General features: G+C 36.1%; 1 protein-coding gene across 3 annotated transcripts in view; it reads left to right on the top strand.

Annotated features, from left to right (window-relative positions):
• The window catches only part of CDK17 (cyclin dependent kinase 17), a 90769-nt gene that overhangs the window by 54103 nt on the left and 12084 nt on the right, over positions 1-24582 (top strand). For all 3 annotated transcript variants that reach the window (XM_057387183.1, XM_057387192.1, XM_057387199.1), the window contains 4 exons: positions 4152-4285; positions 19193-19318; positions 23215-23271; positions 24364-24478. In XM_057387183.1, the coding sequence (XP_057243166.1) occupies positions 4152-4285; positions 19193-19318; positions 23215-23271; positions 24364-24478 (432 nt within the window). The remainder of the gene's footprint in view (positions 1-4151; positions 4286-19192; positions 19319-23214; positions 23272-24363; positions 24479-24582) is intronic.

Raw genomic sequence — 24582 nt, 5'->3', positions numbered from 1 at the left:
AAGTTTTTGAACTGTACCTTGGTTTAAAATTTCTTAGTATTTTTTTAATTTAGGATTCAGTTATAAGGATGATTTAAATAACCTCTCAGGCCAAATTGTGAAGCTGCTGAGTGAGGGTCTAGCTGAGGGATTGTTTTGTAGTTCACTTGTATCTGTACTGCTTCTACAGTCTGGTACCTCTGGAAAACTTTAACTGCTGCAGTCCATGATGAGGCCAGAGCTAATATACCTTTTATGGACCTGGCCTGGCTGAATACATAATGAATCTGATTGTCCTTGTTCCATTTGCATTTATGACATTTGTATTAATGACACCTCTGGAGAAACACCTATAATGTGCAGAGCTGACAGAAGCTGACCCTCCTGGCAAACTGCAGTAACAGCCAGGAGAGAGTTAATCCTTGCTTTTGCCAGTTGTGTTGATGGAGAAGTTTTTTTTTCATTGTCATAAATATTGGTTGAAAATTATGATGTTCCCATATAGCTTTCATAGTAAGTAAGGCAAAGGCAATTTCTCACTATGGCCTTCCTCACTTCGAATTATCAGTGAAACTAATCATACAATGTAGCCACTTCATAGAAAAATAAGTTTTGGAAAAGTGCGCCTTGGAAGAAATCCATTATGCAAGTCACATGATTGTTTTTGTAATAATTTGAAATAAGGTGGAAAGAGCTGATTCAATACTAGTTATTGGCTTTGATTATGGCTCACTTGGAGGACTTCTCATTTTCTTCACTGTAGGTTCCCTGTATTAATTTCTTCTTTGGTGTATTCCTCACAGCCAAAATGAGGACGGCCTTTTCCTTTAAAAGTGCTTCTGTAGTTTCCCTGTTATATTGTTGTCATCTATAGCTTTTCATTACATGGCCGTTCTGGATATTTAATAAGATATGTAGAGTACATTAAAATAAACATATATATAAGAGTGTGGCTTGGGTATTGCAGTGAAAGCAGTTCAATACATTATTGAATGCTAAAACCTTTGAAGACTGCAAGCAAGCTTTGATGCAAGTAAACTTGTCTATAGAAGAGCATAGAGAAATAAAGGAAATATTTGCATGGTTTTCGTCAGTGCTTAATCAAATATCATTGTGCACCTGTGTAAAAAATAATTAAAATGTCTGGGTTAATGCCTAAGTCTGGGGTTTATGCTATTAAATTAATGAACGTAAGGCTTTACTAATGCCTTTTTAATTGAATCAAATAAAAGGATGCATTTATATTAGATGCTAACACAGTCAAGTTACTTTTAAAAAGCTTAAAATTATATCTGTTTAGAAAATAATTAAAACATCTGCAAACGGTTATAGTCAGAGCAGTTGGGTATTAAGCCCATTGGAAATGCTTGTGCTTAATGATGCATTTTTGGTTGCTACAGCCAGTATCCTCCTTAAACACTCTTGGTTCTGGATATGCAGCTTATCCAGACTTACCAGAATTAATCATATCACAGCAGTATTCAAATCATCATCTTATGTAAGTCTGAAATACTGAATTTTTGGATGTTTTAGAGTGGTACAGACTCTCTTTATCTTTGCATTTGTGATTTATAAAGAGCACAATCCCGTTACAGCTACATTATCTGCCCCAAATATATATATATATATATGGGTTTGTGTTACTAGTCCTTGAAATAGTCCTTACTTTTGTTTTATTACGTAGGTGATCATCTTAGTAGAAGAATTATCATTGTCATCTAGGGTGCTCTACATAATTCTGAGCATTACATTTCCAATTGTCCTTTTTTTAAACTAGTGATTTCATAATACCAATGTGTTTGTGAATTAAATGTCAAAAGTATAACAGTATCAAAATTCCATGTCTTTATTAAGTATTAATCTCTTTAAAAAATAATTTATATAATTGCTCCATGACTTAAAATGCAGTACTTCTTTAATTTTGTCAGTTTTTATTTTGTGAGATTTCTGAGATAACTGTCCCTTGCCTCGCTTCCGTAAAGAAAATAGATTTTGGGGCCCAACCAATGGGCTTTTTCTAACATGAGGTTAAACAGATTGGGGAGCAGCTGTCAGTAGCTGTTACACTTCATTTTACTAACAGAATCTCAAGAGCTGTAATTGCTAAAATGAATTACATGACCTCTTAGAAAAGTATTTTAAAAGAGAACCTTTATTAAAGAATCAATATGGTGAATGTGCTATTTGCCAGATATAGCAGCACAGACATAACAGCTTTGCTGCAAGGAGTGTTTGCAATAATGATTTTATATTACTAGAATTAATTTTCTACAGTTTGTTAAAAGATTTTTAAAAAGATGCCTGTCAAGTCACTACAGAGAATAAGACAGATTACTTACAGACTTGGCAAAAGAGAGTCATGCTTTTTCTGCTCAGCTTTAAAGATAAGGCTGATATTAAGGAAGCACTTTCTGAAAATCTTTTGCCGCGGTTCAAAMTGCCATGCCTTTAGAAGCACCAATGAGTATTTACCTTGTTTGAAATCCGATGATTGCTTATTATGTAAGGAGTACACATTAATTTTGTCCAAATCTGATCATGACTTGCAGGGAAAATTCTGATTCCATGTGGATATTTAAGAGAAATCCAGTATAAATCTGAACCACTGCTGGAAAATTTACTTTGTGCATTAGGTGGATACTCAGTTTGTGTGTTTAATTACAGTATTTTGAGTTAAAATATTGTTGCTATTAGTTTACAAGCTAATCTTTCTTTTTATATTTATTTTCTTTTCCATGAAAGGAAAKTGTTTGTAATGAGGAAGAATGTGTTCCTTTGAAGTCTGCATGATTCTGTGTGAGCCCAACTAGACAAATATTTTAGAAGATGTGCAGATAATGAAACATTGGCCTAATGGCTTTTTTCGCCCCTGAAAATCCAATTTTCTTGCTTGTTGATGGTGGTGAAACTAGGAGTTTCTTTTTGGCTTTGGGGGTATTTTTTAAGTTGCTGTAATGTTTTGCARATGTCAAATACTTTCAAGTGTGTTGATGGTAAGGCTGAATTGATCTCTGTGTTTTGCTAATATTAGCATTTTTTAGGGATAGAGTTCTGAGATTTTTAGTTGTTCCTTAGGCTCTCTTATACCTTGTAGAAGATAATGATTACTAACAAGGATTGGGAAACAGCAGGGAAATTGGTGTCTTTTGAAGCATCTATTTTATATGTATAAGTATTTAATTTCTAGAGTAATTTTGGAGTTCAGGTATTTCAGAGGTGATGATGGAGCAGTACTCACAGTGAATTGCTTGTACAACCAATTTCCCATATGTCCTTTTGGCTCTCTCAAATTATTAGCAAATAATTTGGCTCTTCATGCTATTAATGATACCACCTTGATTTTCTCTTGTTCATTACAGTGTTTGTCTCCAAAGTCTGAAAAATTCTTTGGTGCTTGAAAGCAATGTGTGTGTGTGTATATATATATATATATATAAAACATACATACACTTTTATGTGGATGAATCTTAAGGATTGTTTGAAAATTCCCAATTTCAGTTGACATGAAGACCCTGCAACATCACATGGAGCAATCTGCTATGTAAATTCCTCCATAGGGTCACAGATTTTACTTAATGGCTCTTAAAAGCCAGATCTTGTACCGAATGCACTTATATGTTGTGGGCCTTGGCTTAGGTGGTCATAACCCATCCCATGACTTCAGACATGGATGCCRTAGGGCTTTATATCTGAAGTTTCCATATTTGTCATTTCTGAAAATAATACTATACCTCTCAGTGGTATTGTTAAGCTTTCTGAAGATGCGTTTAGGCTACTAGCATCAGGTAATCTAATTTGAAAATGTTAATTATTCTCAGTAATGTTACATATCCAAGAGCAACTAGAATAGAAGTGGTACTGAGGGATTTTAGGAACTGAAGAGGTGAGGGGAACATGGCTTTTGGAAATTAAAATTGGGATTGGAATGTCTGTTTTGGAAAAYTGAGTTCTGCTGAAGTTCAAATAAGTTTGCATGGAATTCCTATAGAGTAATCCTGTTCATTTTGTGGTTTTTACTGAGCCATATAAAGTATCTATCATGACTACCATAGCTGTGATGAGTTGCTGACTCTGTCATTTAACTCAGTGATTCAACTCTTTTACATCTGTACAGAAGAACTGTTTGATGCATTGCTGTTTAACTACTTTCAATTCTTTGGATTATTTTTAAGATATTGTTCATGAAAATTTGAAAATGGGTTCGGATGGGGAAAGTGACCAAGCTTCTGGAACATCATCTGATGAAGTTCAGTCTCCCACAGGTGTTTGTCTCAGAAACCGGATACACAGACGAATCTCAATGGAGGTAAATGACTTTTCATATAAGAGTCATTTAAATGGACAAGAGAGATGGGGGTGCTTTAGTTGTTCTAACTGGTTGTCTTCTCAATTAACTGTAACCAAATGTTCTGACATGCATTTTGTGCAGAGAGCACTATTTTATTACTGTTTAAATCTGTTTCCATTTGTCATACAGAACAATGGTTATCTTGCACAGTTTGTGAGCTGTTAAATTTGAAAATCTGAATTTTTGAAACTTGAATTTTTGGGAGGAAATTTTTAAGTGTAGCATTTGAATAGCTTTCTGTCACACTGTGTGCAAGTCAGTAAATGTATTCAAGAGGATACATAGTTTAGGCATTTTTTACTTAACGCTGTTTTCTAGTCTTTGCAAAACTAATGCTCCAGCAGCCATGGTCTTGACTGCTTCAGTCTTTTCCTCTCTTCCTGTTTTTTTTCATGAACGGAACTTTACAGGATGGTAAACAAAAGGAGGAAAAGTACCTTATGAATAACTGTGCACATAATTTCCTTTATTTATGAGTCTCATGAATACTAGCCACCCTTGTGCTTGCTTTGTTGTCATTTCCCTTGGTGAACTAAAACGGAAACTTCCCTTTATCTAGAGTGTATAAAACTTGCAGTTATAATCATGTCTTTGTTACAGAAGCATGCAGAATTTTGTAGTTGTTGTTTATAGGATATATAGCAAKGTGCATAGGTATAAGATTTTGAATCTTTGTTCAAGTCCTCCTATAAAATACTGAATTGGGAAACAGATTTAGATAAGTAGGGTGCACATACCAAATTTTTTTTATTTGTGAGGTGTTCTATTATGCTTGGAATTCCAAGATTCCAAGCGTGTAGTGCAGATGTGATTTCAAGAACATGTGAATTGGCTGTGTGTATTAYTTACATAGTCTCTTGCACCTAGGAGGTTTTGTCTTTAAATTCTTAAATATGTATGTTAATCTTAGGTTTGATCTAAAAATGTTGTTCTCCCAGCTTTGYTTGCTGAAGTTGACTTCGTAGAACAAAGGGCCTACTGGTTTATGCAGGATAATTGCATTAAGGAAAAAAGTCATTGTCGATASTTGCTTATCAGAGTGTATGCTGGAGAAGATAAAAATCAAGGAAATTATTTAAAGGGATTATTTACTTTTTGTTCATTGTCTGTTTCCTCTACATTTTGAAATGYGCATTTACAACTGGAAAGAAATTAAGAAATCAGTTATGCATAATGAAATTAACAAAGTGAAATGGAAATCTGTCAAGTCTACCAGAGAGGGCTAARAACCATTAATGATTCTCTTTTGTATTGGAATTCAACAATTCAAAAGAAATTACTGCAGAACTCAGGAATAGTAAAGTTCAGGAAATTCTTATGTCATTTTTAGAAGGCTTTTTTTTCAAATAAAGGCTTCTTTTCATTGACCTCTTTAATTGTAAATCAGTTCTAATATTACTGTTTAAGAACTTTGAGAAGTTTTAAGTTTTGTTTATGCARTGCTAGTATTCTCATTTTCTTCTGCATTCCAAATGCTTGCTTCTGACTGTTGAAATTAACCTTATTTCTTCATTGACTGGCTCAGTAAATATATGCTGAGAGCACAAATGGCTTCTTGGCAGCTATTCATATATATTCTGTGAGAATGATAATGTTTCTCTCAAATCACCATAGTATTGATGCAGTGATATGGTGACTTTTGCCATAAGATTTCATGCTGATGTCTGCAATCAGTCACAGTTCTGAATTTTAAGAACGCTGTCAATGAGATGTGGTTTTGGTGGACTTAAGTTTGCCTYTTAGAAGTGCTCTGTAGCAGAGTAGGTGGGACTTGTACCTGTTGGAGCACTCCAAAGGGAGAAAAATATAACAGTCTTGTATCTTTGGTTAAAATACCTTTCTAATGATAATCTTTTCAGTCAGCTTTCTCATTTTCTATGTGAAAAGCCTTTAAGTGATTACATTGTATGCCTGTCTTTTTTTTCTTCTGTTTATCCCATGGGTCATTTTCTGTCAGTTTTGACAGATGGCTACAAATATCAGATTCTAATTTTGTGTKAATTTCTGTGTAAAAAACTCTGCATTGAGAGACATTGGTAATGTATCCACTGCTACTTAAAAACCACAATATCCACATGTGAGTTCAGTTGCAAGATAAAAGTCCACAGAAGACCCAGTTTTACTTTGCCCTTTGTGAGATGGGATCACTTGCTTCTTTGGCCTTTGAGGGAACCAAAGCAAGATTTCCTCTTATAAAAGTTGTGCCTGTATGCCTTGTGTGATTTGTTCCATGTAGTAGATTCAGTTCCATGTAGCAATGTTGCCATATAAAGAGAAGGAAACAATCTTTGCTGTGAAGTTTCTATTATTTTGGTTTTGTTTTGATAGGTAGTGGGGATCTGTTGTCTCTTGGCATTGGATAGCCAGAGGACATAGTCCCTTAATAGCATTTAGGAGGAGTTGTAGCTGTGTGCTATACATCACATATTGGAGTAAATTAGTATGTGTGTGACAGTGTGATTTTGCTGTAGTCTGCTGAAGTCAGTAGTACCAATTGAAATCCATTGTAGAATCTATTTGATTACATACAGTTGGATAAACTCGATAAAGCARTATTCCTTGTTCCTCCTCAGTGAGATGAATGTGCCTGTCACACTACAGCTGTGTCCTTTCTTGTGTTTAGTTTGACCAATATTCGCTGTATTTATAACAGTTTTGTGCATAATTTCTTGATTATRTATGTTTGGTGCTCCCTGCTGAATTGGAAGAAATCCTAATTTCTTATGAAGGTAACTGATCAGGTAAAACTGAAGCCCTGAAACAGTCCTTTTTACTCATAGGAATTTTGTGTATGTAACCAATTTTTCATAATCAGCTTGAACTTTCTCTAGAATTTTGAAAATTAGCAACCTAGCGAGGGTTTTTTTAAAATGCTTGCTGAAAGCATGCATAATGTACTCAAAGTGCTAATTAGCAAAACTGAGTATTAATATTTCCAGCATATTTATGTCCATTATACATAAAAATTATGTCCATAGAATGTCCACTAGAATAAACTTCTGATTTTTAGTGCACATCCTCACTGCAGTTAAATAATGCAGAGCTACAAATAAAATGTTGTCAAAGAGCGGGTCTGTTCTCTGCTGCAGAATATGTGAAAGATTCTGTTGGGAGTAAAACTTGATATTTCTAAAATTTTCATATAGAATTATCCTGGAARATATAGAAATACAAAATAGACTGTGGAGAGAGAAATGGTGTTGTAGCAGAATCTTTATAGCAATAGCTGAAATTTCATAACCTTAAATTGCCCTGCTGTAGATAGGAAATCATCACACTGCAATGTAACATACAWATGAAGCATTTTAATTATGAAGCAGTGATAGTGCAATGAGAAAGAATCCTGCTCTGCAGTGAAAAGACTGCTGGGGTAAAAGCTTCCCATCCACAGGAGCAGCCATGGAGATACCAACTTTCCATCTGTCACATCCACACCCCACTTGACCACCACCACCGCCTCCCCCTGCCATTCCCCCATGATTTATAATTTAGGCCAGCATGACAGAGAGATGACAATGTGTTTGCTTCTGAATTTGACAGTGCTGCAGTTGTGGTTCTAGATTTTTTTTTTTTAATAATTGTTCCTTGTTATCATGTGCTTAGAAAACAAAGAGAAAATACCAGAATCTCATTGTGTTGCCTAGATAAAATTTATTTTGTCTGTAATCTACAGGCTACAAATTGTCAGTAAAGTTGCTTTTTCTTTTTCTTTCTCCTTCCTTCCACTCATTTGGGCAGTAACCATATTGACAGCAGGTGTGAGCAGCTACTGTGGACGAGTTTGGCTAAACAGCTGTTAGGTTTTAATTAAAATATCTTCTATTTTAATGCTAATATTAATGATTATTGCAGCAAATCAGTAAAATTGCTTATCAAAATTAATGGAGTAATTTTTTCAAGTGTCAAAAGCAATACAGCTTAAGAATCTCTGCACGTATATTTCTATTTTAAGTGGGGGTGCTTTCATCATGCAAAGAGAAACATTTCTCCAGACCTTGGAGCCATAGCTTGAAACATTTTCAGTTTGATTTTGCTGGAAAAGAAGACGTGGACAGTAATGCATTGATAGAAATTCATGTTACAAGCTGTAAATGTTCACTGGGGGGCATGTGCCCATGCACTGGATAGTGAGTGCATCATTAAGGGCTGTGGTGGATAAAAAATAAGGAGAAACAGTCTGTGCAAATTGAAACATCTGTTTCCCTTTCCCAGAAGTCCAAGGTCTGTTAGCTGTCTTAGCATGTAAACTGGCGGAGGGCCATAACCCACTGTTCACCAGCCTGTTTCCCAGATATTTTATCCTGCGAAACAGTTATTATCCATCCGACTGTCACATTAGTGACAGAAGTGTGTTCCAGATCAGACTGCTTCTACCACACTGCTATAGGGTATAATTCTCCCCTGGGAGGATTAGCTGCAGGGTTATTAGTTGTAGCTGAACAGAAGGAAATACAAAGGCTATGAATTGATTCTGTAGGCAGGTGTGTGTTGCGCTGGTCATCTTCCAAAAGCAAGAATGTAGATAAGAAATGAGTTTTTTGTTAGCTTCACTCTTTACAGGGGTGTAACTGCTTTGGGAGTCTTGACACAGCCTGAGTAATTCAGTATGCTGTTGGTCCTGCTGTGCAAGTGTACCTTCTAAGAAAAATCCACTAAATTAATTTATGTTTAACTTCTAAGTGTTAAGAGTTTGTTCATAAGCTTCAGATTAGAATGTGGTTCGTAGGTCTCTATTCTTGTGTGCAGATAGGGCACTCTCAGCTCCCTTCAATCGTTTAAATGCTTGAACAGCAGACTGGATGCAGATTGACCCAGGCTTTTGGTCAGGGGCCGTAYGGTATTTTCCTCTGCCATTAGTTTTGAAAGCAGGAAGCCACTTGATCCAGGATATGTAAGGTTGAAAGCTCAGGCTATCTTACCATTTAGGAGGCTCTCTTGTATACCAAGCAGGCATTACTACATGGGACCTTCTCTGAACAAAGTTCCTTCCTTCCCCTTTCCTTCYGTGCTTGGCAGGTACAGCACTCTCTCTGCTGTATTTACTGGGTTTTGTCTAATTTGTTTCTCTCCATCTCCTGAGAAAGCAATAGCCTTTTTTCTGATTGTCTCTTTTGTGAATCTAAGTACATGATCACCTACCAGAAGATTTCAGTACTAGACAGAAAAAGAATTGAGGCAGAATACAATCAAGAGTTTCTTTGATTTTAAGTGGTCACTGTACTATCTCCATTCAGTTGTGCCTGGCTCATTTTTCTCAATGTTTTTGAATGCTAGAAAATACGTTATCRTTTTTATAAACTCCCACTTTCACATTTCTGTGAGGCTTAGTGATTTCAAAATTCTTCTTCTAAAAACCCAAGTGCTTGTTCCAAATTACTRGTGTGGTTTTGATTAAGCTGATGGACCTTCTTTTGATCTATTTGATTGGCAGAGTTTCATTTCTTCTGCAGAAGAAAACTGACATTGCAACAAGAAAAAGCATTTCAGCTTTGGTAACAGATGACTTTAATATGRCTTTTACTAGACTTTTTAAAGGGTAACTGCCCTCCTTATCAAAAAAAGTGTCAATTAACACTTTTTTCGCTCTTCTGATAGGAACCTTTGTCATTCTTGTGCTAAACTTCTTGCATTCCACTTGCAAACACTTGTTTAGAAAAGTTACTGCACWAGGCAATATTGTTTCTATAAGGATGGAATATATGCTTTTTTGGTTTKGGGATTTCTTTTTAAGTTCTGTTYAGGAGTAGTCTAGTATCACGTTGGATGTATTCAGATTCAGCCATYTCTAGTAATCACAGAAATGCATCAGATGAGAAGTCAGTAATAGGCTGCAGTTTCATACCCTGTACTCCAGCCACACTTCTGCCCTGGAAGGTCAGATTGTCTATTTTTATATTCATGAAGTTGGTTTCTTTTGAATTAGCCGGTTTTTTTTATGGGAGTTCCCTTTTGGTACAGGAAGTGTTGTTGATGATGTAAGTGCTAGTGTTAGTAATTAATGTTACACAAATCTGTTTTAAAGGTCCCAAGTTTGCATTTTTGCAGTAATATGTTCTGTTTCTCATGCTGTTTTCTTMTTCTTCTTTGCCTCATTTTTCTTACAAGCTGCTTAACTTAACTACCTTTTTTCTTTTGGGGCAGCTTCTTTTACTACTGTATTACAGAAACTGAGGAAAACATACAGAAATTCATATTCAAAAATCAGGAGGGTGTAGTAGCAAATGAGGCAGAGCTTGCTTTATTAGCTCCTGTTCCTGCCCAGCATCTTCCACCAAGTCCAACAGCCACAGAACCTGAGTTTAGCAGGGTGTATGTTGAGGCTAATGCTAGAGAGTGATACCTTGATAGGTGATAATTTAGCAGGCAAACAAAATCAGACATGATCTTTTTATGGTTCTTACTACTATTTTTCATATTGTTCCTTATATTCTCTAAGTTCACTTCCTTACAAGCCTTCTGATGCAATAATATAGTAACAAATTTAGAAAAAAACAGAAGGAATACAGAAGGATAATTTTCAGATGTTTCTGGTACACTCTGTCACGAATTCCCTGTGTATTTATATACTTGCTGAAGGGAAAGTTAAAGTCTCACATTTGATTTTCATTTCTCCTTTTTCAGATTTTTCAAGACTGGTTTTTTATGACACACATTTTTTTTYGGTTGGTTTCATTGGTTGTATATAGAAGCTCCTGGAATGCAGTTTGGGAATACTGGGTTTGTGCTAAACAGTTTAAGCCTTTCTCTTTAAAACTAATGGTTTGTTTGTTTTTTTTTTTTTTTAAAGAGTGAAAGAGCAGTTTTTATTCAGCTAGTCACTAGCCTAAGGAGCAAATCCATGAAATGGAAATTCTCACTAAAAGTATTTTGAAAAAGAAAATATTCTGAATTCATATTTTTGCCTGCTAAAAAATCTRTATTGACCTGTAATTCTAATTTTGTGCCTTCAAAAATACTAATTGTTGCAAATAGTACTGAAAAGATGCTCAGCACATTTCTTAAGTTTTTCATGGTRCTGAAGTAAATAAAAGCAAAGATATCTGCCTGCAATTCTAGTTTCTGTGCTTTTATTTTTATATTATTTGTATTTATTTCATACTTTTATTTGAGAACCTTAGCTACTGTAGGCATTGCCAATAACTTTCCTCAATTACTGGCAGTAAAATGCTTGCTTTGTTGATTGATAATACTAAATGTGCTGGGAAAATGTGACACCTAGTCTCAAAACAGAGCCTAGAATTCGTAATAATAATATTTTGCTAATTACACTTGGCTCCTTGTTTTTTCCTGACATGTCAAAATCAAATCTGACAAAACGTGTTTGTGTTGGGGAGGAGGCAGAGAACATGCATTGTCTGTGGTCAGTGGTATTTCTTCTGAGTCTGAAATAGCCTGTGGACTCAATCTCATTATAAAATCCCTGGAAGTGCTTTGCATACTTGATTAGCATATTGGAAAAAACCTTTTGATTTGATTATGATGGATGAATTACATATTTGGGGTTAATTCTATCCCAGATGTAAAAAGCCACTTGATTCAGTGCTCAAAATTGTTGATTTCTTAAATTGTGTTGCATTTCAACAGACTGGCTGAAAACTAGCATGGATTTGTGGTGTGAGATGTAGCAGWGCTTCTTTGTAGTTGGATATTAAGATTATATTTTTATTATTACTCCTAACAGAAGAAAAGGTTCTTTGATGACCCTTCCCTCAAATTTAACAGAATAGTAGTTGATTAATTAGGATTCAATGTTTTCAGTATAATAATGATAATAACAACATTGAAATATAAAGGGAAAATGTAATATTCAATTACAAATCATACTGCTGAAGGCAGAAAAAAAAATACACTTTATGCATCATAATGAAATTATAGCTGAACCTGTCAGTTCTGTGGGGGAACGATGATGGGTTTATATACATATAAGGAAAACCGATATAGATAACTCATCTCAGCCATTAAAATAGACTTTTTGGTTACCGTAATTGAAGCCTATTTATAAAGGTGTTAAAATAGTGTGCTTTAAGGATTCTGCCAGTTTCTTTTGGTGGATATATATGCTGGTATTTTTCTTCAAGATCTTAGAGACCTGTAACCGAATAACAGATTTGTTCTCTGGTTTAGGGKTTTTTTTGTGGCTTTTTTTTTCTATTTGCTTTTGCCCCTAGCAATCTTGCTGTTTGTCATAATTTTGTAGAGGATCCAGTTCGTTTCAACTGTGCCATCATTTGACAGAAATGCGGTGAAATTTGATAAGACAACCTTCAGGAAAAACTCTACATGGTATCTGATTCTAAAATGATACAGTAATTACATGCTTAAAAGCTTTGTATTAGAATGTTTAAATTCTCACTGGTATAAACTAATGTCTTAAAATTAATGTGTACTAATATTCTTAGTTGAAATATGCTAGGCAAGAATAGCATAAAAATTTGGGTTCTTTGGGGTTTTTTTTACAGTAAGCATGTTATTTAGTTGAACTGTGTTGCATAGTGGGTTATATGATGTAGCATTTTTGATGCCATTAAGCATTCTCCAGTGAACAAAAAGCACAATGACTTACTAGTGAACAGCCTGTGGTTGCAGCTGACATGTCTTGCTTGTGCTCACTAGAACTGGTGAGAAGGCTAATTCAGACCACTGCTTACACAAGAGAACATTTTCATTTGATCCATAGTGGATTGTTTGGGCTGTCAGACTGATGTCTGTAGACTTAGAATAACAATTGGTTTTTCTTTGTGAGGCCGTGACAAAATTTTATAGATGGAAATTAGGAAAATCAACCCTTAAAAGATAAATTAAAATTTAAGGGAGAGGTGGCCTGTGAATTGTCTGCTGCCATATAGTAAGTACATATCTTAAGTGATGGTTGGTCTGGAAATGTAACTCAYTAACGAACCAAAGAGCCAATGCAATAAGGATTGTTACATAATGATGTAGCTTGGCAATGTAGTTTGTGTCATCCACTGACACAGCTTCCTAATGCCCTTGGCCCATAACCTTGTATCAGTGGATAATTGCTTCCTTTGTTTGGAAGGTGTAGGTGCCAGATTTTGTTACTCCCAGGCCATTCTCCAAAAGCAATGGGAACATCTGGCCACAGGCAGTGAAATACTGGGTTTGGAGGTATTCAGCTGTTAGGTTTGCCTAATGAAACATCCAATAAGAGTGAACTGACGATGACGTTATCAGGGTTTTCCTTTCTCATTTTACTGACAAGAGTCAAATCTTCCTTCACTTGCTGCTGTTGCAGTTGTGAGTGTGGTAGCCTGCAATGACCTATCAGTTCAGCAGCATTTGTAGCCCGGTAGGTACGAGAGAGATGTGCTGTTGGAGCAAGAAAGAACTCTGCAAATTGGTACCTTTGTTACAGGATAAAAATACAAGTAGTCTTATTTTTTCAGTTTTGCTTTTTGTAGTGTAGTAAAAATTTGACTCGGGAAGACCTCAGGCTTCTCTGAGGCAATTTTCTGGTTATGTGTTTTTTATGTTTAATTATGGTTTTTTGTTTTGTCAGAAATACTAGTGTTTATTGTATAAATCTGCTGTGTAAGTCAAAGACATAATGACTTGAGTCATCATGAGACAGACTAAGAAATGTGATAGTTTCAAATTGTTTCTTTTTGGAGCAGTTTTAACATGTAGAGTCCAAACATTCTTTATCCTCAGTTAGAATCATCTTTATTTCACTTCAGTGAAATTAACTGAAGTGTGTAGTGCTTCTTGACCAATGAAAATGGTAAGGAAATGCAGAAGTTTTTTTTTTTAATAATAACTGATTTAGAGTGGAGAATGTTTACATGTTCTTTTCACAAATAAAAATAGGCTCAGTTTGTGAAACAATGTAATTTTTTGACAGGGTTTAAGAGAAGTGAAAATTACCTGTCATCCAGTGAGACTTTCTGAATAGTACCACAATGTGGCACAAAAGAATATTTAATGAGTGAAGCTAGGCAATTATAAATGGGAATAGCTGCTAAGTTTGCATTATGGAGAATAGGAGATGAGAAAAGAGTATGTAGCTAAGGAAAAAGTTGAGAGTAAGACGTGAAAACCAGAATGTGGTACCAAAATTGTAATATTGGAGTCTTGTGAATGGTTTACTGTGTGTGGCAGATCAAAACACTGGTGTTTTCAACAGTATTTTAGGCCATCCAGAAGAGGACCAAAGATGAGGAAATAAAAAGAGTTAGGATTTGGGGGGTTTACTTATATGAGTGAAAAACAAGCTGGGTGGGGGGGAAGGTTGTTTTTTGTGTGTTTATTTTAAATTTAGAAGATGGGTTAGCGTACTGAGAATGTCAGATTCCTCAGCTTATAGGACCTGCAGAATTTAAGTTGGAATTCCTGTCTCTTTTCCTTGTGTCCAAGTGTAAGTAGTTATAAGCAACACAGTTGTGTGTTGCCAGATAAAAGAAAAGGACAAAATGTAGCTCTTCTTAAAGCGTTTGCTGTAGCTGGCATTAGAAATAGATGTGAAGATATGCACAAGTTAAGGTAGTTTATATCCACAGAAAACCAAGTGGTATTAGTGTCAGAAGTGCTTATGTTTTTATCTGCCATGAGGCAGAGTAGTCCAAATGTGAACCTCATTTTAGACAAATGATAAAAATAAATTGCATATCTCTTCCAGTAATAGCAGTTGTAAAGCAAAACTGAGAATAAGCATTGCATATGAGGACAGGAAACACGTTTTTAAATTACAGAAGGACAAGGAAAATGTCATAAGCATTCTGATTCTCCTAACAAATCAAATGGTACCTGAATATGTTCTCCAGAGTATAGTCTGGAACTGGATCAAAAAATAGCTTATTAAGTAACATGCAGTGAACCGTAGGCATTTGAGCATTTAGAGTACCACATTTGTTGAACACTGATACATTTTGTTGCAAGTTGATCCTAAGGATAGCTATAAAAGAATTAACTAGAAAATGCTATGAATTGACAAAACCTTTTTCATAAACCAGACCTCATTTGGAAAAACAAATCTAAAGTGATACACAAGAAAATAATATAGTTTAATTTTCCAAAAGATTGTTCTACTTGAAGCACTTTGTTGCCCCTAAAAGCCAAGATTTTTACAGTAAACCCTTGATTCTTACGAGATGTAAAGGAATGTACCCAGATTCCCTCTGCATAGTTGAGGGTCTGTGTATACCATTCAATGCACCTGTTATGTTTAAAAAAGGTTGTACAAAATAACATAGGGAATTATTCTAATTACTACCTTTAAAAGTTTAGAAGATTTGTAAATTAGAGATCCAAAATTAGTGTTAAAAAATGATATTTCACTCTGTAGTGTTGACAGTCTCAAAAGTTAAAGGGCATAGGGAAAATTCAGTGCTGCCATTAATTTACATGCTTTCTTATTATTTCTTTAAATGGCATTGTAGCAAGATATTTTGTACTTTGGTTTGTCTATTTTTTTTCTTTTTTATGAGGAAAGCTAACAGGCCATTATATTCAGCTGGTCATTGAAATTGGTGTGAACAAAGTCCTCTGTCCAGAAAGTCTCTCATTGCTTCACAGAATCCCACAGAGATTTAAGACAATTAGTAATTCTTAAAACTCCTTGTGTCCTACTGTTGCTGCCCCTCCAGCCTGGTGTCATACCAACATAGGAGGAAGCTATGTGGTTTAGAAGAGCRTGTTTTGGTGCTGGTAAAGCAGCAATAGCAGGATTGCAGTGGGATGGCTGCAGGAGCAGCATAGGGAGCRGGGATGGCGATTGTCTAATGGGCAATTCCACCTTCATACACCAAGGCCAGACTCACCATAAAGGTTGGTGGGCACCACAGGGAAACAGGGTGCTTCCCTGGGCTTGACAGCCAACCCAAAGTGGCCCTTGGCAATAACAGCTGGAGCAGGAGGGAGGACRGAGGGACATTTGTGCCTATGGCATTTGTTTTCCCCTTGTTGAGCCAYGTGCATGCTGAAGCCCAGCTTTCTGGGAAGCAGTTGGACACCTGCATGCTGATAGGARGGTGTGAATCAGTTCCTTTTCCCATCCTGCCTGGGAACACTGCTTTTGCTTTCCCTCTTAAACTGCCATTACCTGCACCCAGGAGTCTCCTCACCATCCTTCAGTCTTCTCTGCATTCTGTGGGAGCAGAGAGTGAGTGCTCCTCTGGGTAAAGGCTTGACTGTTCACCAGGGTCAGCCCACAGTGGGGTACCAAGTGTTCTGCTGCCATCAGATGACCGGGCTGCCCAAATGTCAGCAGATTGCCTGGTCTTGAACACTTACAGCTCAAATGTGGTAGGTATGTGGTAGGGTTCTTGGCTTTTCTTTGAACGTTATCTTAGTTAAATTAACTGGGTTTTTCAACCGTGTCAGATTGATGTATTCTAGTTTCCAGTTTTTCTATTTAGCCACTAGGAAGCATTGTGCTTATTCCTCTCATGCACATCTAATGAATCCCCTTTCATGTTACTGTATAGCATTTAATTATAATTGCTTGCTTTTCCCAAGAGTTGGTTGCTTCAATTATTGCAAAAACTGGGAGGAATTAAGGTGGTACAGACAAACAAAACATAATAATTCCCTTCTTTCAGATATTTGGGTTTATAGTCTAAATTATTTTCTTTAATTTTGTCTATTTTAGGCAGTTAGGTAATTGTAATACAAAGAAGACTTCTATATATAATTCCATGATCTTTCAGRTACTGGTGTCATAAAAGATTTCTGTCTGATAGATAACAATTTTAATATATATGGTTTTAAAAAGGAAGTCTTGGCTTGGTTGACATTCTAACASGCAAATACGCATGAGTATTGGAAGTATACAATTAGTTAGTTCTATCACTCTCCCAAAAAACATACAGGCAGCTTTACAGTTGCCAGTGTTTTAAAATATTTGAAATACGCAAGTTGAAAAACTAGAAAGGATGCCAAAATGGAGCCACACTTTTTGGTTTCTGTTAATTTAGCTTCAAAATGTTGGTCAAAGCAGCCATTCTGTGAACAGCACTTTTTTGTTTAAAGACAGTTAAAAAATTGTGTACMAAATAAAAAACAGATTGATATTTCCAGTTGTGCAAAGAAGCTCGTGTTGGGCAGCAAAGCAGAAGCTAACAGACTTTGTTCTCTGCACCTAAAAAGGTGTCAGGAGCAAAAGAACAGGAGGATCAGGTTCCAGAAATAAGAGCTTTGCTGGCCTCTGTCCAAAAATTTCTGCCTGTATCAGGTGGCCATAGTGGTGAATAGCATATGTAATTCATCCTGGAGGATATATGTGAGCACTTCAGTCCTACCTGAGATTTTACTGATTTCCAAATTACGTAGGTTTTGTTCCAAGTATATCTCTTTAACTGCTATTTTTTGCTTAGCTTTTGCTCTGGGTATATGTACAGGTCATGCATATACGTGGTTCAAATACATTCTCATCACTGAAAGCTTAGCAAGTTGTTCATGAAGGTCTCAAGTCTTGAAAAGTCTGATGATCCAGTTCTTTGTCAGCCTAAGCCAGTTTGGCTGCCGGCTTCTCGGGCTTGCCCTGCTGTGCCTCTCTTGCCCTGCGTTAAGGCTGTGAGCTTGTCTGACCTTACACTGAACCTGTTTGGAGCAAAAAGCTGGCAGGAAGCTATGCACTTCGCCTGAGATAGTTTCTTGATGATTTAGCTTGCTGAAATAGTTCAAAGCTGCTGCAAGGATATGAGTAGAAGCACATGGTCAAGCCTGAGGGGAACCGAACAGGGATGTTGCTGCCAACATTTCGGTTAGCTCAGGATGCCCACGTGGAGGTGATGGGTAAGGTAGAAAAGTCTGTCTTCAAGAAAGGTTTACGGCACTCAGATCAGTATTGATTAAATCTGAGTTCTACTGGCAGAAATACAGTTACTTACCTCTTGTGCTGGAGAAAAATATGAAAACAGTGGTGCTTCCAGAGATGTTCTCTTAACTTCAGGGTAGAAACACTGGGGGCAGATTGTACACTTTGAAGTTTAGCATGACTTTCTTTACTTGGATAAACTACCTACACTGAAAAACAATTCCTGCTGCTTCAGAAATTACTTCCCATCTTTTTTGAGTCTGGCTGTGTTGTCCTTTCATCTCGTGAGATGGTGACTGGCCATTTAAAGACAATATTTCATGTTTTGGTTTTTTGGCATGCTTGATATTAAAGCCAAACTGAAAGTAAAAACAATAAGAATGTGCAGTCAGCCCAAAAAAATCTTCTTTGCCCTCTTCCATTTGGTAAGAGATGAATTGCTTTTGTTTCCCTCTTGTCTTAGAAGCAGTGTGTTGTTGTTGGAAAAAGTTTACTGGGGAAAAACAGAATATGATACAGGGAGAATGGGTTTTATGTAATGGCATTTACATTTTCAGAAGATCCTGTAGTAAAGAGTTAGAAATAAAAGAAATGTAATAATATTTGTAATAGTTGGCTCTAATAATGAAGTGATTCTGTTTTATCAGACTGGAAAAAATGGGCTAAGTTGATAGCTTTTTGTAGTCAAGAGAAAGAGAGGGTGATATATTTTGAATTATGGAAATCTCTTGTTGTACTAAAGTAATTGCAATTTGAAAAGAAATGCATCCACATCCACATTCAGAATCCTCTGAATTCTCAGTATTCCAGGTTTGTATAAGTATTAAACTCAACACATTTATCCACARAGTAATTAATTGCATTTTAATATTTCATTCCTGTTGTCACAGTGATGAGTKTGCACAGGTTTTTAACCTGTTATATAAGCAAGTTGAGGTATTGTAAGGAGAGAATATGTTTTTCAAACAATTTCTGTGAGATTATTTTTCATTGTGTAAASACTTCAGTTTTAAATAGTAACACTACAAATGTTGAAAGATTTTTTAGGAGTTTCTGAATTATACTTGCCCTTCTCTTTTACCCATTTGCTACAGGATTTGAAYAAGCGCTTGTCCCTGCCCGCTGACATCAGGATACCCGATGGTTACCTTGAGAAGCTGCAGATTAACAGCCCRCCCTTTGATCAGCCAATGAGTCGGCGTTCTCGTCGAGCATCCCTGGTAAGTGTAATGCACCTGCCTTTCTAAACCAGCCTCTCAAGTCTTCCAAATCCCTTTAATGTACATGTCTGTATTCCATTGGTGCATTCCAGCCTCATTTGCACCTTGACTTTTTGTTCGTGAGCATCTTCATGTGCATACCAAAATCCAAAGAAGAACTTCACCCTTTCTTTCATTTTTCTTCTGCTGACTTGGTCCTGTTGTATTTCTCAGTGAAAGTCTTGACCTATTGAAATCAGTGGCTAAACTCAGCTCCTGAAGTACATACTTAAATCCTTCTGCTTTTTAGGGCGGGGATGATCTGTTTGAGCAAATAGGCCACACAGTCTTAGGTCAAGGCGGGTCCCCACATGATTTAGTAGGAAGGAAGGCCCTAAAGCAGCATAATATGAATGCAGGTCCTCCTCACTGTTCCTTTTGTATTTTGTAACAGTTCTTCCTCAGAATTGCTGTGGAGACAAAAATGGGTGTTTTGTGAGTTTATTTTTTTTTCTTTTTTTAAAGCATGTAATTTCCTAAAAGAATGAAGGAATAAATTCACATTTACCTTTTTAGATTATTTGGTTACTTGAAAAAAATAAGTCTTTTCCTTAGAGGTGAGAGAGTGGGGATTCCCCTATTGTAATTAGAGTATAAGTGCTAGAAAACTTGGATATTTGAACATATAAAATATGCGCATTCCTGGAATTAAAAAATCAAGTATTTTTGTCTTATTTTTACAAAAATTGCTACATTTCAGTCATAGTTTCTTTTATCAGTGTTCTTTAATGTTAATCGAGGTCTTAAAGACTTGCTAGACTGTTACTGACCTTCTGAGTAAATTCATTGGTAAGAAATTCATCATAGAGTAAAGTGAATAGGTTTATGAAGTGCACATTATTATTTTCTTGATTTAATTACTTGCTGAAAAATAAATATGAAAGTACACATAGTGAAATGGGTTTATTAACTGTGAAACTTATTTTATTCATCATTAATAATGTCTATAACAAAGCAGTGTCTGTGTTTTATCATGTATTTTTTGCCTGAAAGAAGTAATTTAGTGCACTGAACTAATAAAGCTCTTACCTGCATGCCACCTTTTGCGAGAACAATATTAAGAAATATTTGAGTGAAGCTCTGGAAGTAATGATAGTATATCAGGCTTAAGTCCTTGCACCAGAATTTTGTAGCTCATTCACCACTTAGTTGCTGCTGTAGCATGGGACTGAGGAACAGACTTCCCCAAACCTTTCTTCAGATGCTGGTAAAGTACCTTTTCAGTAGAACCTTGCCAGTGGAGTTAAGTATTTGGGGGCAGGGGGAATTTTCCTGTAAATCTAAATCCCCTTGCTCATTTAACGTTGACCTCTGAGAGCAGTTGAAGTTCTCTCCTCTTTAGCTCCTAGAAGACTGACAGAAAAACAGTGCCCTCTAATGAATGTGGTGTGTGCCTGGAATCAGCTTCCTGTCACAAGGTTGTTTTGTTTTGCCTTCTAAAAATGCTTTCATTTTTAAAGGCCTTAGAAATCCAAAATGAAATCTGCCAGCAATGCTGTGCTATGCAGGCATGCATTTGCTGTGATTTCAAGCTAAGCTTTTAAAAAAAAAAGGAAACCCAAGGATTCATTATTCCAAAATTATCATTGAAAGCCTGGTAGCAGATTTGTAATTACAATAGATGAGTATTGTGTTCTGCTTCAAAGGCACGTCTTTTCAAGACTTAATAGGAATCAAAGAGAAAAGGCTCTACAGAGTACCGGGTGAACACTCGTTAGACTTTAGGTCTAGTGTTTTTCTTTGAAATAGAAAAAAATCAGTTTTTACAGTAATTGCATTTTGCATATACATGTACATTATTGCATGCACAGTCATTAAGAGACCATAAATTCGGTGCTTCAGTGTTTCTGTAAAAGTCAAGGTAGATGCATACTGCAGAAAAAGATGAAACAATTCAAAAATTATTTTGAAAAAAAATGAAATTGATCGTAGCTTGAAGAATGTAAAACTTGRTTTTTCTTAGGAGTGATAAGGAACCAAGATGTGATCAAAAATTTAAACATATTCAAAGGCAGGTCTTGATGAATGTCTGTCCTCTCTATGTTGGAAATATTGTATGATTTTATTGTATTAAAAGATAATAAGTTTATAAGTCTTAATGAAGAATATCAAACTTTCTTAGAAATCAGGCTATTAAATTCCAGACGTTCTGGTTATAGCAAGACCAATGACTATGAGTTCTTCTCTAGTTTCTCCTACAGACTAAGCAGCCTGTCTTGTTAATTCTAATACCATGTAATGCTCACTTCAAGAGATGTTTGTTTAAGTAGGTCAAAATGCACTTTGGAAACATAATATTTATTTTGCTAACATTGTACCTATATCAGTGCTATGTTTAAAATCTCACTGGAGTTACAAGGGTAGCAAATACAAGCAAACTTTGCTTGTATTTTGAAATATTTTATCTTCAACAAGCTCCTAAGTATGCGTGTTGCTAAAGCATCCTTACACATTTCTAAAACATTCCAGTTCTAACACTAATTTAATAAAGCAGAATTGTTCTTCATGTTATATTAATGCAATTATACACCCATTTTCCCCCTAGATATATCAAGTATGTTTACAGACAAGATCTTACCCTTATTTCATATGTATTTTCATACATGTGTTCTGAAAACTAAGTATTGATCAAACCTTTTGTGCCTTCATATTATATTCTTGTCAAATCTTAATACAGTCAGTAGTATTTATGTTGCACTGTTACCATGAAATAATAGAAATCTTCAGTCTCCATCAGATTTTTAGAAGCAAATCAACATGTGACATGTGGATCTAGATGATGACAACAGCTTAGGGTCTAAGGATTGTTCCTTAGAAAGAAATAGCCTGGGAAGAGCTATGTTTGGAAATGAAAGGAGGGGCTAATGCTAGGGAGAAAACCTGTCTCTTTTGTTGCAGTGTGTGTTCACTTGTCAGTAGAGCATAACCCCATGAAGCCTGTGAATTTTGGGTTTTGACAGGGTACAGACTATTATGCCTGTTTTGCAAACTGTTTCAGGAATGTTTACATGTTTACTTTCAGCAATCTTTGCACTGCAAAAACARTAGAAAGCTTTGGTGTAATTGTCAGKGGTCTTATGTGAAAATACCTGAAAGAAATAACCATGTTAAATACGAGAATAGCAGTGGATTTGAACAGGAAAACAATGATGTTCTTACAGTCTTGAGAACTAAATGTGTTGCATAGGCAGGCACATCCTTCTGGCTTGCGTTGAAGAGCTAAATTGGTGACAGAAAAAGAGAAGGTGAATGAATAGATTCAAGTAAAATACACAAAGATTTGGAGTTACAAGATATGACATGTAAATTGTTGAGACAAAGCTGAATCTTGCAGAGGAAGGGTGTTTAGGAATTTTCTTGCTAAAGTTTTAGTCCAAAAGGCATTGAGAGGACAGAATAGGAGAAGAAACTTGGAGCTGAGATCTTGAACATAGCAAACAAATAAGGTTACTTTGAAAAAAGCAGCAGCATATGGTTATGCTGAGCAAGAGGAGGGATTGAGAAGTTTGAGATGACTTCTGTGCTTTGAGCTRTAACAACCTCATTAGTAGTAATCAGATCAGAAGAGTGGAGAAGACCTAAGTAGGGAGATAGGTTAAAGTGAGGTTTTGGTCTAAGTGTAACTCAATTCTCAGTCCTTCCAGAATACACAGTATTGGCCAACAGGCTGGGCGTTGGGCTTGGAAGCTGGGATGCATTTACATCATGATGTGCTAATTTGTTTTAAAATAGCAGAATTGTGCAGTGTTTAGTGAAGAATTGTCAGATAATTTTCTGAAATTTCTGAATTTCATTAAATGATCTATAAATTAAATGTTTGGTTTCAATGATCAATTTTCCATTTATTTTCATTGCAGTCAGAAATTGGATTTGGAAAAATGGAAACCTATATCAAGTTAGAAAAACTTGGAGAGGTATGTATAGCTCCATTTCAGAWCAATGACATGTCCTATGTAAAATTTTACGTAAGTGTTAACTGAAATTTTTCTTATCCCTCAAAATACCTGATAAACTGAACATATTCAACATGTGTAACAATGTCATGACCACACGAATGTTCTATGCATAGATAATAAGCAAAAGAAAGAAAAAAGCAGGAAAACTGTCACAGAGCTCCATTAGCAAACTGGGCACTCATTGGCTCATGTTCAGCTGCTGTCAACCAGCACATCCAGGTCCTTTTCCCTTGAGCTGCTTTCCAGCCACTCTTCCCCAGTCTGTAGCATTGCATGGGCTTGTGACCTAAGTGCACAGCCTGGCACCTGGTCTTGARCCTCATAAAAATGTCACATAATGTCACAGCCTGGCACCTGGTCTTGAACCTCATAAAATTGTCCTCAGCCCATGGATCCAGCCTGTCCAGATCTCTCTGCAGAATTTTGCAGTACTGTAGTGTAATCATAGGGCAGTTTATGTACATTTGTTGCTTCTTGGCTTTGCAGGGCTTCATTTCATCAAAGCCTGCTTGCTTTGTCAGAATTTTCTGTCTTTATTTAACATGCCTTTAGAGTTTCTAATCTCTTGCTGTCTAAAAATACGTAATGAAGACAAGAAGTTATGCAGAGGAGTTACATGTTTTCTTTAAGGTTGTGGAAGAGTATGGCTGTAGCCTTTGGAAACATAACTGCAGCATGGTGTAGAGATACCCAAGTTAGGTATCCATAGTCAGAGAGAGACTTTCAAGGCTGTAAAAGATCCCAGCAGTGAACTTAGTGAACTTAATGCTACCTGATACAACTTCTTTGGTAGCTCTGTGGTGTTTAGGTTTCCATGTAATTTTCAGAACTGTTAAGCATATATATTCTGTGTGGCTTGGGTGAGTTCCATCCTTTGCTTAAAAAATACTTCTGTACTTCTACATATGTTGAAAGAATATAATGTTAAAACTATTCATATCCAAAGTCAAACCGATTAGACCCTCAGACAGAAGTTTATATTTCCTTATTTAACTAACGTTTTGTTGAAGAAACAGCTTGTGAAAGTTCCCTTCTTTTTCCATTTTCTAGGGTACTTATGCAACAGTTTATAAGGGGAGAAGTAAACTGACAGAGAATCTGGTAGCTCTGAAAGAAATCCGCCTGGAACATGAAGAGGGAGCACCATGCACAGCCATAAGAGAAGGTGGTAACTTCTTTTTAAATTCTTAAAATTTCAGATATTTCTAGATTTGTTTTTGATTTGTAAAGCTCTCCTTTACATCCTGTTGTCACATTACTGTAAGTATC

This window comes from Malurus melanocephalus, unplaced genomic scaffold (assembly GCF_030028575.1).
Source record: "Malurus melanocephalus ecotype Western Australia unplaced genomic scaffold, MMel_1.1 scaffold_17, whole genome shotgun sequence".
NCBI lineage: Eukaryota > Metazoa > Chordata > Aves > Passeriformes > Maluridae > Malurus > Malurus melanocephalus.
Note: the sequence above shows the minus strand (reverse complement) of the source record. Positions and strands in the feature narration are given on the sequence as shown.